Below are 16,531 nucleotides of genomic sequence, written 5' to 3' on the forward strand. Positions count from 1 at the left end.
ACCCACAAACATTCACATTTGACACACACACAGTTTCTACACACACACACACACACACACACACACACACACAATACACTTTCTACTGACAAACACACATTCACTTTCTATACACACATTAACTTTTACACACACATTTACTATCTACACATACACATTCATTTTCTTCATGCACACATTCACCTTCTACAAACACACATACTCACTTTCTACACGTGTACACACTCACTTTCAACACACATTCACTTTCTATACAAACACAACTCACTTTCTACACAAGTACACTTTCACTTTCCACACACATTCACTTTCCACACAAATACAACTCACTTTCAACACACATACTTCCCACACGAATACACTTTCACTTTCTACACAAACATACTTTCACTTTCTACACATTTGTACTTTCTAAACATATATGCACATTCTAAACCCACACTTGTTCATTTTTTACACACATTCACTTCCTACACAGACACATATTCTCTTTCTATATACATTCACTTTCTTTTTAAAAAATTAATTTATTTATTTTAATTGGAGGCTAATTACTTTACAATATTGTAGTGGTTTTTTTCACACATTGACATGAATCAGCCATGGGTGTACATGTGTTCCCCATCCTGAACCCCCCTCCCAGCTCCCTCCCCATCCCATCCCTCAGGGTCATCCCAGTGCACTGGCCCTGAGCACCCTGTCTCATGCATCAAAACTGGACTGGTGATTTAGTTCACATATGATAATATACATGTTTCAATGCTATTCTTTCAAGTCATCCCACCCTCACCTTCTCCCATAGAGTCCAAAAGACTGTTCTTTACATCTGTGTCTCTTTTGCTATCTCGCATATATGGTCATTATCATCTTTCTAAATTCCATATATATGCGTTAATATGCTGTATTGGTGTTTTTCTTTCTGACTTACTTCATTCTGTATAATAGGCTCTGGTTTCATCCACCTCATTAAAACTCATTCAAATGCATTCTTTTTAATGGTCGAATAATATTCCATTGTGTATATGTACCACAGCTTTCTTATCCGTTTGTCTGCTAATGGACATCTAGGTTGCTTCCATGTCCTGGCTGTTGTAAACAGTGCTGTGATGAATATTGAAGTACATGTGTCTCTTTCAATCACTTTCTATGCAAACACACACTCACTTTCTACAGCCACACTTTCATTTTCCACACTCAGACACTCACTTTCCACACAACTTTAATTTCTACAGACACACTTTCACTTTCTACAGATGCATTCACTTTCTACACAAACATTTCACATTAATACACTGACAGTCTCATTCCACACCAGCACAGGCATAAACTTTCTAAACACACACATAGATATTCTCCACACACACATTCATTATCTACACACATTCACTTTCAAGACACAACACACACATTCGCTTTCTACATACACTTTCACGTTTTACATACTCACATTGACACTACACACACATTCCCCTGCTACATACACATACACATTCATTTCTGAACATATATACATTCAGTTTGTACACACACACTCATACATTCACTTTCTATACACACACATCTTTGCTTTCTACACACACTTTCACCTTATACACTCAGGTTTTCATTCTCCACACACACTTTCACTTTCCACACAAACACTCTTTCAGTTCATGCATAGTCACTTTAACTTTCTATATATTTATTCACATTTTATACTCACACATTCACATAACACACAGACATTCACTTCTTACACACAGATAATATTCACTTTCCACACATGCAGTTTTGCTTTCTACAACAATCCACTTTCTACACACACTTTTACATTTAACACTCCTAAACTTTCACTTTCTGCACACACACCATTCACTTTCTGCACATACAGGCATTTTCTACAAACACTTTTTCACTTCTTACACATATACTGTTTCATTTGCTACATATATGTTCACATTCTACACCAACAGAAATCACTTCTTACACAGACTTTCACTTTCTATACTCACACTTTCACTGTCTACACAGATACACTTTCACTTTTTACAGTTTTACTTCCAACACACACATGCACTTTCTAAACTCACACATATTTATGTTTTACACTCACACATCTTCACTCCCAACACAGACACATATTCACTTTTTACACACATATTCACTTTCTACACAAACATAACCACTTTCTACACACAAACTTTCACTCCCCACACTCAGATAATTTCCCTTTCTACAGGCACACTTTCACTTTCTACACATACTTTCACTTTCCACACACGTATTTTACATTATACAAACATTCTCACTCTATATTCACACATAGACTTTCTATACACACACATTCACTATCCACACACATTCACTATCTACACACAACACACTTGTCCACTTTCTACACACACTTTCACTGTCTACTCTCACATACACTTTTACTTTCTACACACACTCATTCACTCTACACACACATTCACCTTCTACACACACAAACACATTCATTTCTACACACATATACTTTGTTTCTGTACACACACACTTTTACTTTCTACACAACCACACTCACTTTCTATGCAGACTTCCACTTTCTACACCCACACACTCACTTTCCATACACACACTTTCACTTTCTATGCACATACATATTCACATTCTACAAACACATATTGACTTTCTATTTAAACATTCACTTTCTACACACAGACTTTCAGTTTCTACAAACACATATTTTACATTCTACACTCACAAACATTCTCATTCTACAGCACACATCCACACACTTTCTATGCACACACATTCAGTACCTACACACATTCACTTTCTACACTTGGTTTCATATTCCACACCCTTTCACTTTCTATTGCTGCTGCTGCTGCTGCTAAGTCGTTTCAGTTGTGTCCGACTCTGTGCGACCCCAGAGATGGCAGCCCACCAGGCTCCCCCATCCCTGGGATTCTCCAGGCAAGAACACTGGAGTGGGTTGCCATTTCCTTCTCCAATGCGTGAAAGTGAAAAGTGAAAGTGAAGTTGCTCAGTCGTATCTGACTCTTCACGACCCCATGGACTGCAGCCCACCAGGCTCCTCTGTCCATGGGATTTTCCAGGCAAGAGTACTGGAGTGGGGTGCCATTGCCTTCTCCATCACTTTCTACAGTTTCTCTTTTTACACACCCTTTCACTTTCTCCACATATCTTCACATTCCAATCATACACATTCACTTTTTAAACACACATTCACTTCCCATACACAGACATGTATTCACTTTCTTCACACACATTCACATTCCAGATACACACATTTTTACACAGGCATTTTCACTTTCCACACACACATTACATTCTACACTCACAAACATTCTCATTTTACACTCACACAGATATACAGTTTTAAAACACATTCACTATCTACACACAATCACTTTCTACACAGAAAACACACATTCACTTTCTACACACACACATTCCCTTTCTATAAATGTTTGCTTTCCACACATTTTCTTTCCACACACACTTTATACAGACACACTTTCACTTTCCACACTCATACACTTTAACTTACTACACACACTTTCACTTTCCACACACACACACACACACACACACACACACACACACTTCTAAACCCAAAATCAGTTTCTACACACAAACATTCACTTTCTACACATACACTCTTTCACTTTCTACACATGCACTTTCACTTTCCACACACTGTTTCATTTCTACACATTCGTATTCTACACACACACACACTTTTACTTTCACACATACACAGATTCACTTCCTACACACACATTCCCTTTCAACACACAATTTCACTTTCCATACACATTCACTGTCCACACATTCTTCACTTTCTACACACTCTTCACTTTCTATCCACTCACTTTCTACACACTTTCACTTTCTATACACACATATTCACATTTACACACACACAATTACATTCTACACTCACAAACATTCTCATTCTACAATCACACAGACACAGCCATTTTACACAGATATTCACTATCTACACACATTCATTTTCTACAACACACTCACATTGTACACATACCCATTCACTTTCAACAACACACACATTTATTTCTACACACACACATACACCTTCACTTTCTATACACACAGTCACTTTCTATGCACAGACACATACACTTTCCACACACACAAACTCACTTTCTATACACACACTTTTACTTTCTACAACCATACACTTTCACCTTCTACACCCATGCACTTTCACTTTCTACACACTTTCACTCTGTACACACAGTTTCACTTTCTACACACACTTTCACCATACACATATTTTCACTTTCTACACACATTCAGTTTCTACACATACTTTCATTTTATATACAAATTTACCTTTTACAAACATGCACTTTATACACACACACACATTCACATTCTTCACCCACACCCACAAAAATTCACACCCACATACACACTTATTCACTTTCTACACACACATTCACTTTCCATACTCAGACACATTCACTTATGTATGCACACACATTCACTTTCTACATACAGATTCATTTCCCACATACTTTCACTTTCTATATACACTTTCACTTTCCACACTACCACACTCACTTTCCACACACACATTCACCTTCTACACACACATATACACATTTGTTTCTACACACACATTCACTTTCTACACAGACACATTCACTTTTTACACACACACATTCACTTTTTATACACACACACATTCAATTTCCACACACAATTTACTCTTCAAACACACACACACACTCTCTCTTTCAACACATATGTTCACTTTCTACACTCATACACTTTCACTTTCTACACACTAACTTTCTACACTCATACACATTTACTTCCCACACTTTCACTGTGTACACAAACACACTTTCACTTTCTACACACACTTTCACTTTGCACATGTACATTCATTCTGAACTTACAACCACATTAAACAAACACAGACACATTCACTTTCTACAGGCTTACAGACTTTCTACACACTTTTACTTTCTACACTCACACTTTCACTTTCCACACACGCTCTCACTTTCTAAGGCAGTGATTATGAGGTTTCACAGCACGGCCTGAACACAGTGGATACATTACACTGGCTGATTGATTTTGTAGCTGAAGGATAACAGAAGAATTCCCTCAGATGAAGAATCTCTGTCAAACTGGTACACAAAAGAGAGTGAAGACAGTAAATTACATCCACATGTTCATCAGTACCTAAAACTGCTCATTATCCTAAGTTTCACCCAAATCTACATCCAAAGGCCAACTAGTTTTTCTAAAATGTGTGGAATTGGGAGGACAGAATGCATGTTAGCTGATCAATGATGAAAAGTTAAGTTCAGTCATTCTTCATGTCCAACTCTTTGCAACCCCATGGACTACAGCATGACAAGCTTCCCTGTCCATCACCAACACCCAGGGCTTGCTCAAACTCATGTTCATCGAGTTGGTGATGCCATACAACAATCTCATCCTCTGTCATCCCCTTCTCCTCCTGCCTTTAATCTCTCCCAGCATCAGGGTCTTTTCTAATGTGTCAGTCCTTCACATCAGGTGGTCAAAGTATTGGAGCTTCAGCATCAGTGCTTCTAGTGAATATTCAGGAATGATTTCCTTTAAGGTTGACCGGTTTGATCTCCTTATTGTCCAAGGGACTCTCAGGAATCGTCCCCAACAGCACTATTCAAAAGCATCAATTCTTTGGCACTTAGCTTTCTTTACGGTCCAACTCTCACATCCATACATGACTACTGGAAAAACCATAGCTTTGACTACACAGACCTTGGTTGGTAAAGTAATGTCTCTGCTTTTAAATATGCTATCTAGGTTTGTCATAGTTTTTCTTGCAATGGGTAAGCATCTTTTAATTTCATGGATGCAGTCACCATCTGCAGTAATTTTGGAGTCCAAGAAAATAAATTCTGTTACTGTTTCCATTTTTTCCACATCTATTTGCCATGAAGTGATGGGACTGGATGCCAGGAGCTTAGTTTTTTGAATGTTGAGTTTTAAGCCAGCTTTTCCACTCTCCTCTTTTGCTTTCATCAAGAGGCTCTTAAGTTCTTCATCGCTGTCTGCCATAAGGGTCATGTATTCTGCATATCTGAGGTTATTGATATTTCTCCCAGCAATCCTTATTCCAGCTTGTGCTTCATCCAGCCTGGCATTGTCACGTGATGTACTCTGCATATAAGTTAAATAAGCAAGGTGACAATATACAACTTTGATGTACCCCATTCCTAATTTGGGGCCAGTCCATTGTTCCATGTCTGGTTCTAATTGTTGCTTCTTGACCGGCATACAGGTTTCTCAGGAAGCAGTTAAGGTGGTCTTGTATTCCCATCTTTTTAAAAATTTTCCACAGTTTGCTGTGATCCACAGAGTCTTTGGTGTAGTCTATTGGCTTTGGCATAGTCAATAAAGCAGAAGTAGATGTTTTTCTGGAACTCTCTTACTTTTTTGATGATCCAGCAGATGTTGGCATTTTGATCTCTGGTTCCTCTGCCTTTTCTAAATCCAGCTTAAACATCTGGAAGTTCTTAGTTCACATACTGTTGAAATCTAGCTTGGAGAATTTTGAGCATTACTTAGCTAGCCTGTGAAACAAGTGCAATTGTGTGGTAGTTTGAACATTCTTTGGCAATGCCTTTCTTTGGGATTGAAATGAAAACTGACCCTTTCCAGTCCTGTGGCCACTGCTGAGTTTGCAAATTTGCTGCCACATTGAGTGCATCACTTTAACAGCATCATCTTTTAGGATTTGAGCTACCTCAGCTTGAATTCCAGGGCTTCCCTGATAGCTCAGTTGGTAAAGAATCTTCCTGGAATCCAGGTTACCCCAGTTCATTTCCTGGGTTGGGAAGATACACTGGAGAAGGGCTAGGCTACCCACTTAGGAAGGATTGCACTGATAACTTAGGAAGGATTTCTGACCTCTCTTTGCTATTCTTTGGAATTCTGCATTCAGATCAGTAGATATTTCCTTTTCTCCTTGCCTTTCACTTCTCTTTTCCTTTTATTTTATTTTTAAAATTTTGAATTTACATTTATTTATTTTAATTAGAGGCTAATTAATTTACAATATTGTATTGTTTTGCCATACATCAATATGAATCCGCCATGGGTATACACGTGTTCCCCATCCTGAACCCCCCTCCCTCCTCCCTCCTTGTACCATCCCTCTGGGTCATCCCAGTACACCAGCCCCAAGCAACCAGTATCATGCATCAAACCTAGACTGGCGATTTGTTTCTTATATGATATTATACCTGTTTCAATGCCATTCTCCCAAATCATTCCACCCTCTCCCTCTCCCACAGAGTCCAAAAGACTGTTCTATACATCTGTGTCTCTTTTGTGGTCTTGCATACAGGGTTATCGTTACCATCTTTCTAAATTCCATATATATGCGTTAGTATACTGTATTGGTGTTTTTCTTTCTGGCTTACTTCACTCTGTATAATAGGCTCCAGTTTCATCCACCTCATTAGAACTGATTCAAATGTATCCTTTTTAATGGCTGAGTAATATTCCATTGTGTATATGTACCACAGCTTTCTTATCCATTCATCTGCTGATGGACATCTAGGTTGCTTCCATGTCCTGGCTATTATAAACAGTGCTGCAATAAACATTGGGGTACATGTGTCTCTTTCAATTCTGGTTTCCTCGGTGTGTATGCCCAGCAGTGGGATTACTGGGTCAAAGGGCAGTTCTATTTCCAGGTTTTTAAGGAATCTCCACACTGTTCTCCATAGTGGCTGTACTAGTTTGCATCCCACCAACAGTGTAAGAGGGTTCCCTTTTCTCCACAACCTCTCCAGCACTTATTGTTTGTAGACATTTTGATAGCAGCCATTCTGACTGGCATGAAATGGTACATCATTGTGGTTTGGTTTTGCATTTCTCTGATAATGAGTGATGTTGAGCATCTTTTCAGGTATTTGTTAGCCATCTGTATGTCTTCTTTGGAGAAATGTCTGTTTAGTTCTTTGGCCCATTTTTTCATTTGGTTGTTTATTTTTCTGGAATTGAACTGCAGGAGTTGCTCATATATTTTTGATATTATTTGTCCATTGCTTCATTTGCTATTATTTTCTCCCATTCTGAAGGCTGTCTTTTCACCTTGCTTAGAGTTTCCTTTGTTGTACAGAAGCTTTTAATTTTAATTAGGTCCCATTTGTTTATTTTTGCTTTTATTTCCAATATTCTGGGAGGTGGGTCATAGAGGATCCTGCTGTGATGTATGTCGGAGAGTGTTTTGCCTATGTTCTCCTCTAGGAGTTTTATAGTTTCTGGTCTTATGTTTAGATCTTTAATCCATTTTGAGTTTGTTTTTGTGTATAGTGTTAGAAAGTGTTCTAGTTTCATTCTTTTACAAGTGGTTGACCAGTTTTCCCAGCCCCACTTGTTAAAGAGATTGTCTTTTTTTTTTTTTTTTTTCTATTGTATAGTCTCGCCTCCTTTGTCAAAGGTAAGGTGTTCATAGTGTGTGGATTTATCTCTGGGCTTTCTATTTTGTTCCATTGATCTATATTTCTGTCTTTGTGCCACTACCATACTGTCTTGATGACTGTGGCTTTGTAAGTAGAGCCTGAAGTCAGGCAGGTTGATTTCTCCAGTCCCATTCTTCTTTCTCATGATTGCTTTGGCTATTCAAGGTATTTTGTATTTCCATACAAATTGTGAAATTATTTGTTCTAGTTCTCTGAAAAATACTGTTGGTAGCTTGATAGGGATTGCATTGAATCTATAGATTGCTTTGGGGAGTATACTCATTTTCACTATATTGATTCTTCCAATCCATGAACATGGTATATTTCTCCATCTATTAGTGTCCTCTTTGATTTCTTTCACCAGTGTTTTATAGTTTTCTATATATAGGTCTTTTGTTTCTTTATGTAGATATATTCCTAAGTATCCTATTCTTTTCATTGCAATGGTGAATAGAATTGTTTCCTTAGTTTCTCTTTCTGTTTTCTCATTATTAGTGTATAGAAATGCAAGGGATTTCTGTGTGTTGATTTTATATCCTGCCACTTTACTATATTCATTGATTAGCTCTAGTAATTTTCTGGTGGAGTCTTTAGGGTTTTCCATGTAGAGGATCATGTTACAACAGTCTCATGTGCAAACAGTGAAAGTTTTACTTCTTCTTTTCCAATTTGGATTCCTTTTATTTCTTTTTCTGCTCTGATTGCTATGGCCAAAACTTCCAAAACTATGTTGAATAGTAGTGGTGAGAGTCTTGTCTTGTTTCTGACTTTAGAGGAAATGCTTTTAATTTTTCACCATTGAAGATAATGTTTGCTGTGGGCTTGTCAGATATAGCTTTTATTATATTGAGGTATGTTCTTCTATTCCTGCTTTCTGGAGGGTTTTTATCATAAATGGATGTTGAATTTTGTCAAAGGCTTTCTCTGCATCTATTGAGATAATCATATGGCTTTTATTTTTCAATTTGTTAATGTGGTGTATTACATTGATTGATTTGCAGATATTGAAGAATCCTTGCATCCCTGGGATAAAGCCTACTTGGTCATGATGTATGATCTTTTTAATGTATTGTTGGAATCTGATTGCTAGAATTTTGTTAAGGATTTTTGCATCTATGTTCATCAGTGATACTGGCCTGTAGTTTTCTTTTTGTGTGGCATCTTTGTCTGGTTTTGGTATTAGGGTGGTGGTGGCCTCATAGAATGAGTTTGGAAGTTTATCTTCCTCTGCAATTTTCTGGAAGAGTTTGAGTAGGATAAGTGTTAGCTCTTCTCTAATTTTTGGTAAAATTCAGCTGTGAAGCCGTCTGGACATGGGCTTTTGTTTGCTAGAAGATTTCTGATTACAGTTTCAATTTCCTTGCTTTTGATGGGTCTGTTAAGATTTTCTATTTCTTCCTGGTTCAGTTTTGGAAAGTTGTACTTTTCTAAGAGTTTGTCCATTTCTTCCACGTTGTCCATTTTATTGGCATATAATTGCTGATAGTAGTCTCTTATTATCCTTTTTATTTCTGTGTTGTCTGTTGTGATCTCTCCATTTTCATTTCTAATTTTATTGATTTAACTTTTCTCTCTTTGTTTCTTGATGAGTCTTGCTAGTTGTTTGTTAATTTTATTTATCCTCTCAAAGAACCAGCTTTTGACTTTGTTGATTTTTGCTATGGTCTCTTTTGTTTCTTTTGCATTTCTTTCTCCCCTAATTTTTAAGATTTCTTTACTTCTACTAACCCTGGTGTTCTTCATTTCTTCCTTTTCTAGTTGCTTTTGGTGTAGAGTTAAGTTATTTACTTGACTTTTTTTCTTGTTTCTTGAGGTATGCCTGTGTTGCTATGATCCTTCCCCTTAGCACTGCTTTTACAGCGTCCAACAGGTTTTGGGTTGTTGTGTTTTCATTTTCATTCATTTTTATGAATATTTTGATTTCTTCTGTGATTTGTTGGTTATTCAGCAGCGTGTTGTTCAGCCTCCAATGTTTATATTTTTAATAGTTTTTCTCCTGTAATTGAGATCTAATCTTACTGCATTGTGGTCAGAAAAGATGCTTGGAATGATTTCAAATTTTTTGAATTTACCAAGGCTAGTTTTATGGCCCAGGATGTGATCTATCCTGGAGAAGTTTCCGTGTGCACTTGAGAAAAAGGTGAAATTCATTGTTTTGGGGTTAAATGTCCTATAAATATTAATTAGGTCTAACTGGTCTATTGTATCTTTTAAAGTTTGTGTTTCCTTGTTAATTTTCTGTTTAGTTGATCTATCTATAGGTGTGAGTGGGGTATTAAAGTCTTCCACTATTATTGTGTTATTGTTAATTTCCCCTTTCATACTTGTTAGCATTTTTCTTACATGTGGTGCTCTTATATTGGTGCAAATATATATTTATAATTGTTATATCTTCTTCTTGGATTGATCCTTTGATCATTATGTAGTGTCCTTCTTTGTCTCTTTTCACAGCCTTTGTTTTAAAGTCTATTTTATCTGATATGAGTATTGCTACTGCTGCTTTCTTTTGGTCTCTATTTGTGTGGAATATCTTTTTCCAGCCCTTCACTTTCAGTCTGTATGTGTCCCTTGTTTCGAGGTGGGTCTCTTGTAGATGACATATATAGGGGTCTTGCTTTTGTATCCATTCAGCCAGTCTTTGTCTTTTGGTTGGGGCATTCAACCCATTTACATTTAAAGTAAGTATTGATAAGTATGATCCCATTGCCATTTACTTTATTGTTTTGGGTTCAAGTTTATACACCCTTTCTGTGTTTCCTGTCTAGAGAAGATCCTTTAGCATTTGTTGGAGAGCTGGTTTGGTGGTGCTGAATTCTCAGCTTTTGCTTGTCTGTAAAGCTTTTGATTTCTCCTTCATATTTGAATGAGATCCTTGCTGGGTACAGTAATCTGGGCTGTACGTTATTTTCTTTCATCACTTTAAGTATGTCCTGCCATTGCCTCCTGCCCTGAAGACTTTCTATTGAAAGATCAGCTGTTATCCTCATGGGAATCCCCTTGTGTGTTATTTGTTGTTTTTTCCTTGCTGCTTTTAATATTTGTTCTTTATGTTTGATCTTTGTTAATTTGATTAATATGTGGCTTGGGGTGTTTCACCTTGGGTTTATCCTGTTTGGAACTCTCTGGGTTTCTTGGACTTGGGTGATTATTTCCTTCTCCATTTTAGGGAAGTTTTCAACTGTTATCTCCTCAAGTATTTAAAAAAATATAACTTTGATATAAATTCTATATATATGAAGCTTATATAATAATTTGAATTAAATATAAAATTATTCTTTAAATCACTAACAATTTCTTATTATCAGAATATGAATAAAATATAATTTCATATTAGTCAAAAGGTGCATGTAACCTTATATGTGTATTTGCATATATATGTTTGCACATAATTATATAGATGAGCCTGTCAAACAGAGAAATGTGCACAAGTTTTTAATTTTAGTTATTAGAAAGGGTTTGGGCAAGATTAACATGAGAAGCAGTGGGTGATGTCAGGAAAGAAGGCAAGAAAAGAAAAAAGATTAAAAATTCAGCAAGTGAGATATGGACCTTTCATACATTTATAAAATTACATGTGTTTTTATACATTAAAGCTTCATTTAGTAATTATTAGATATGCTTCATATATATAGCACTTATATCAAATTTACATTTTTTTTTAAACTTGAAGTGTATTTTAAGAAGGAGAACCTTTTGCATTTCATTACTTTTTAATGTCCTGTAAGTCATCACTTTTATTTGGAGTGAAGATTGGGCAAGATTAACATGAGTAGAAGTGTAATATGTCAGGAAAGGAAGGCAAGGAAAGAAAAAAAGACTAAAAATTCAGCAAGTGAGATATGGCTCTTTCATACATTTATAAAATTACCTGTGCTTTTACACATTAAAAGTTCATTTAATGTATTTTAGGAAAGACTCTAAAACATTGTTTAAAAAAAAAAGAAGAAAGAAAGCATGTATTCCTGCCCTGGATTCCATACTGACCTGCTCCCATTCATCTTTTTCACCCTATTCTGGATGTGAAGATTTTTCAGAGAAGGGAAAAGCTGACTAGCATCAGAAAAACATCCCAAGCTCAGTCCCACTCCACTCCACTTCAGAAAGACAGGCACAGATATTACAACCAAATAATATAGTCCTGTGATCTCCTGATGTGAGAAGCTAAAGCGAAGAGCCAAACTTGGACAGATGGATGAAAACCACAACAGGAAGGAAACTGGGGTTACTTTACAGAACACACTGCATTATGATAGTTTAGCAATTGTGTTTAAATATTTATAATCATTGTTCTTAAATGTTTTTGATAGTAGTTGACAGTACTGATAGCAGCTTTTTGTCATTTAGTGACAGTTCAGCTGGGCTTTCTCTCTCTTCTCTCTTAGTTCCATGCTCTCTACCTGGTGAAATGGGCATATACATAATCACAAATAAGTACCAGGACTGCCGTAACCATTTTTCTAGCAAAATATATTGCTTAGGATGCATAATTTTAGTGATATTTTGTATAGCTCACATGGCCAGTAGGTATACTTTATAATAGAGAAATTTATTATTATATTACATTCTGAAGTAAATGAACATATTTCATTGTTTTACTGATTTTATTATCTTATTTTATAATAAATCACTGTGTCTTCTTTTTGAGTTGTGAATTAAAAATCACCAAGGCTCTCTGTCCTTCACAGAGAAAGTCCTGCGGATTGCGCAGTGCAATGTGGAAAGAAGTGGGAATCAGCAAGTCTCCTGCCACGTGACTCAGCGAGACCGCAGGCGCTGAGTTCCACCTGGCAATAGGGCAGGGCCCTGGCATGGGGACCACTTACTCTCATAGCGAATGAGGAATCCCACGCTGGACCGGCTGTTGTCTGTGCTGAACAGGAGGTACATGAAGTTGCCCGTGCTGATGAGGAATTGCGGCGCCTGCGTGCCGTGGTACTCCCCGATCAGCGGGGACGAGCTGGCCGGCCCATCTCTGACCTCCAGCGTGTCGTAGTTGACTTCGGTTTGGAATCTGCGGGCAAATGTGTCCAGTGAGAAGAGAAATGCAGGGCAGCGCTAACTTACAGGAATCCTGTGTCTTTAGTCACTGAGTGAAAACCCAAGTACAGCAAGAGAAGTAAATAGATCCAGATACACATGCACTCTCAGACTCTGGCACATGTGGTATCTAAGGTTATTACTAACTTCTGTGCACTCCCACAGCCCTCCCCATGACTGAATACTCTGTCCAGTAATATCACAAATGGGGTAGGGGGGGTCATTCAGCTTTAAAATACAAATACTGTGAGCCAGTTAGATAGAGAATCAACAATCAGTGAAAGTCAATCAAGATGCATTTTCAAACTGTTTTTTCATGATCCCCAGTATAACATGATTACAGATTTCTTAAAATGAGCATATTGAAGTGACATGATCTCCTAAAGGAAAGAGGTAAATCAAATATGACACTACTTTAAATACTTTTCCTGAAATAAAGAATCCTGTGCCTTTTAAAGCTGCAGTAATTCTTTTTTCTTTTATTAATGTTTTTAATTATGAAAGTATGATAACATACTTGGAGACTTGGAAAATACAGAGCAACATCACATATATAATAGTTCCACTATATATTATACTTGTTTTATTAAGTTGATAAATTAAGATTTTTAGTTGGAGTTTCAATATCAAGCTCTCAAAAATAATAGAATGAATAGACAGAAAAGTAGAAGAATATAGTAGATCTGGGAAGCACTAAAGCTGCACTGACTCTGGTATAACAGTAGAAGGACACTGGGCTTCAGAAAGCAAATGCTACTTCAGTGATTTGAGAAAGTTAGAACAGCTTCCAAGAAGTGCCTAACCTTCCTTCCTGGGAGGACTTATGCCTCCAGAGAACCTGGTCTGGTGTTATGCTCATACACAGCTGCAGCCACTTGGGTGCTCTCAGATACAGTGGAGGTGCCATTCCAGACACTGAGATAATTGTGTAAATGGGCCCGTCTGAGCTAACCGGCTTTCAAAGGGTCTGGCGTGGTCCCCAGGAAGCAGCTCACTGCCGGGGCCTCTGATGCACTCAGTGATCAAGGAATTGGGGGGAAGCCTGTGCCGTGGTCCCTGGGGTGGGCATTGCATGGTGCTGGCAGGGAGGAGAAAGAAGGGACAGAGTGGCCATCTTAGGCCCCTAGCACAGAGCAATGAAAAAAGATGAAATCAAAGGACCCTGTGTGTGATCATTAAATCACACACTTTTCCTTGTGTGTGTTTGTGTGTGTGTATAGTTACTCAGTCCTGTCTGACTTTTTGTGACCCTATGGACTGTAGCCCACCACGCACCTCTGTCCATGGGATTCTCCAGGCAAGAATACTGGACTGGGTCCCTCACCCTCCTCCAGGGGATCTTCCCAACTCAGGGATGGAGCCCATGTCTCTGGCATCTCCTGCACTGGCAGACCGGTTCTTTACCACAAGTGCCATCTGAGAAGCCCTTTCTTTGTGTGAATACATAATAATAATATCTTCATGCAACTAACTTAGAATGGTCCCTGACCCTTCATCTTCCAGGATTTCAACCAATTGGTGTAGCATGTGGCTAGGTCAGAATATGGTCAGAGGCCAGGCATTTGCAGGTGGGGAGAGAGGGCAGCTTTGCATTTTACTATTAAAAATGTTCTCTAAAGTGTCTATGGCTTCACAGTTTATTCGAGTTCACATTCAAGAAGCCTAGATGAGCATGGGATAAATCTCATGTGCAATATCTGCCCTGAAGTTTTCACAACTTTCATCTTGAGAGATAGCCGGGACAGATAGAGGGCACACCTCCGCAGCTGGAGGATCTCCAGGGCAACTTCAGAAAGAGAAATGTAAATGATTTCCATGTCTGGCAACCCAGCACACACCGCATAACAATACCCTCAGTGCGGAATTTAAAACTGTTTGTATAAACACGCTCTTTATTAGGATGCCAGCCCACAGCTCAAGTTATAAACCTAAGCACTATGCAAGTAATCTTTAGAAGACTGTGTGCAATGTACAGGGTGAAAAAAAATCACAAGTGTCTAAAAGTATCTGAAATGCTGGAATTTAGCAAATACCACAGTCCAATAATATAGAAAAGACAAGATTGAGAAACATTATGAGTATTTTTTTTCCAGCAACTGAAAATGAAACACTAAGAAATTGTGCCAAACCAGAATGTGAAATCACCACTTTTACTAAATGAGTTAAATGTGATGTGCTGCTGGGAATCAGGGCGTGTGTCTGCGTTTTTCCCCTCTCAATACTAGAAAGTATAAAAAATTATAATAAGAAACTAAATTCAATGTATTTAATATTTATAAAGTTCTTTTTTTCCATTGACTAAAATTATATGCCAGAATCCATTCTCCAATATAAGGAATACATAGACCATTTTTTTTTCTTTTCTTCTGAGAGATTATCCTACTGAAGTCGTAATTATCCCATCAGATATAATAATGCCAATAATAACTTCAAATATAAACAGTTACTAAGTGATAATACAATTCCTGCTAAAAACCTCTCCTTTATGGATGCTATCATTGAGTATTAGGAAATTAGTGTAGAAAATAATGTCATAAGGTATATCTGTCTTGAGACATTGTAATAGTCTGAATACTAGAACCCTAAACTCAGTCTGCTTAGGAAGCTCATTGCTGGAGAGAGCTCAGTTTGCTCAGATATTAATCTTGAAACACTAAACAAAGATGCTTCCTTGAATTTTAAAGCATTTGGGTCCATTCTATAGCATTTTTAGGTTCTTGATTTTCAAATCAATGGTTGAGACAATCTGGACAATGTTTCATCATGGAGAATTCAAATAGCATGTTTCTTCTTTTTTAGATTATCAAATGCATTATCCAACACCGAAGCTGAGCAGCACTCCAGTGACGGAACCACTTGTGGCTAATTAAAAGGCAAGAAATCTGTTGCACACAGTCTGCTATCAACTCTGCAACCCAGACCACCTTTCAGTTTCCCAGAGCCACTCTGAAAGCCACAGAGCTCTTCTTTTGTGCTCTGCAAACCCCTAAGGGTCGAAGGGCTCCATT

At 37.6% G+C, this 16,531-nt stretch overlaps 1 protein-coding gene across 2 annotated transcripts in view; it reads right to left on the reverse strand.

The window, feature by feature from the left end:
• The window catches only part of CSMD1 (CUB and Sushi multiple domains 1), a 2,064,317-nt gene that overhangs the window by 382,615 nt on the left and 1,665,171 nt on the right, over window positions 1-16,531 (reverse strand). For both annotated transcript variants that reach the window (XM_059882319.1, XM_024986326.2), the window contains exon 17: window positions 13,310-13,497. In XM_059882319.1, the coding sequence (XP_059738302.1) occupies window positions 13,310-13,497 (188 nt within the window). The remainder of the gene's footprint in view (window positions 1-13,309; window positions 13,498-16,531) is intronic.

Source organism: Bos taurus, chromosome 27 (genome assembly GCF_002263795.3).
Source record: "Bos taurus isolate L1 Dominette 01449 registration number 42190680 breed Hereford chromosome 27, ARS-UCD2.0, whole genome shotgun sequence".
In the NCBI taxonomy this organism is placed as follows: Eukaryota; Metazoa; Chordata; class Mammalia; order Artiodactyla; family Bovidae; genus Bos; species Bos taurus.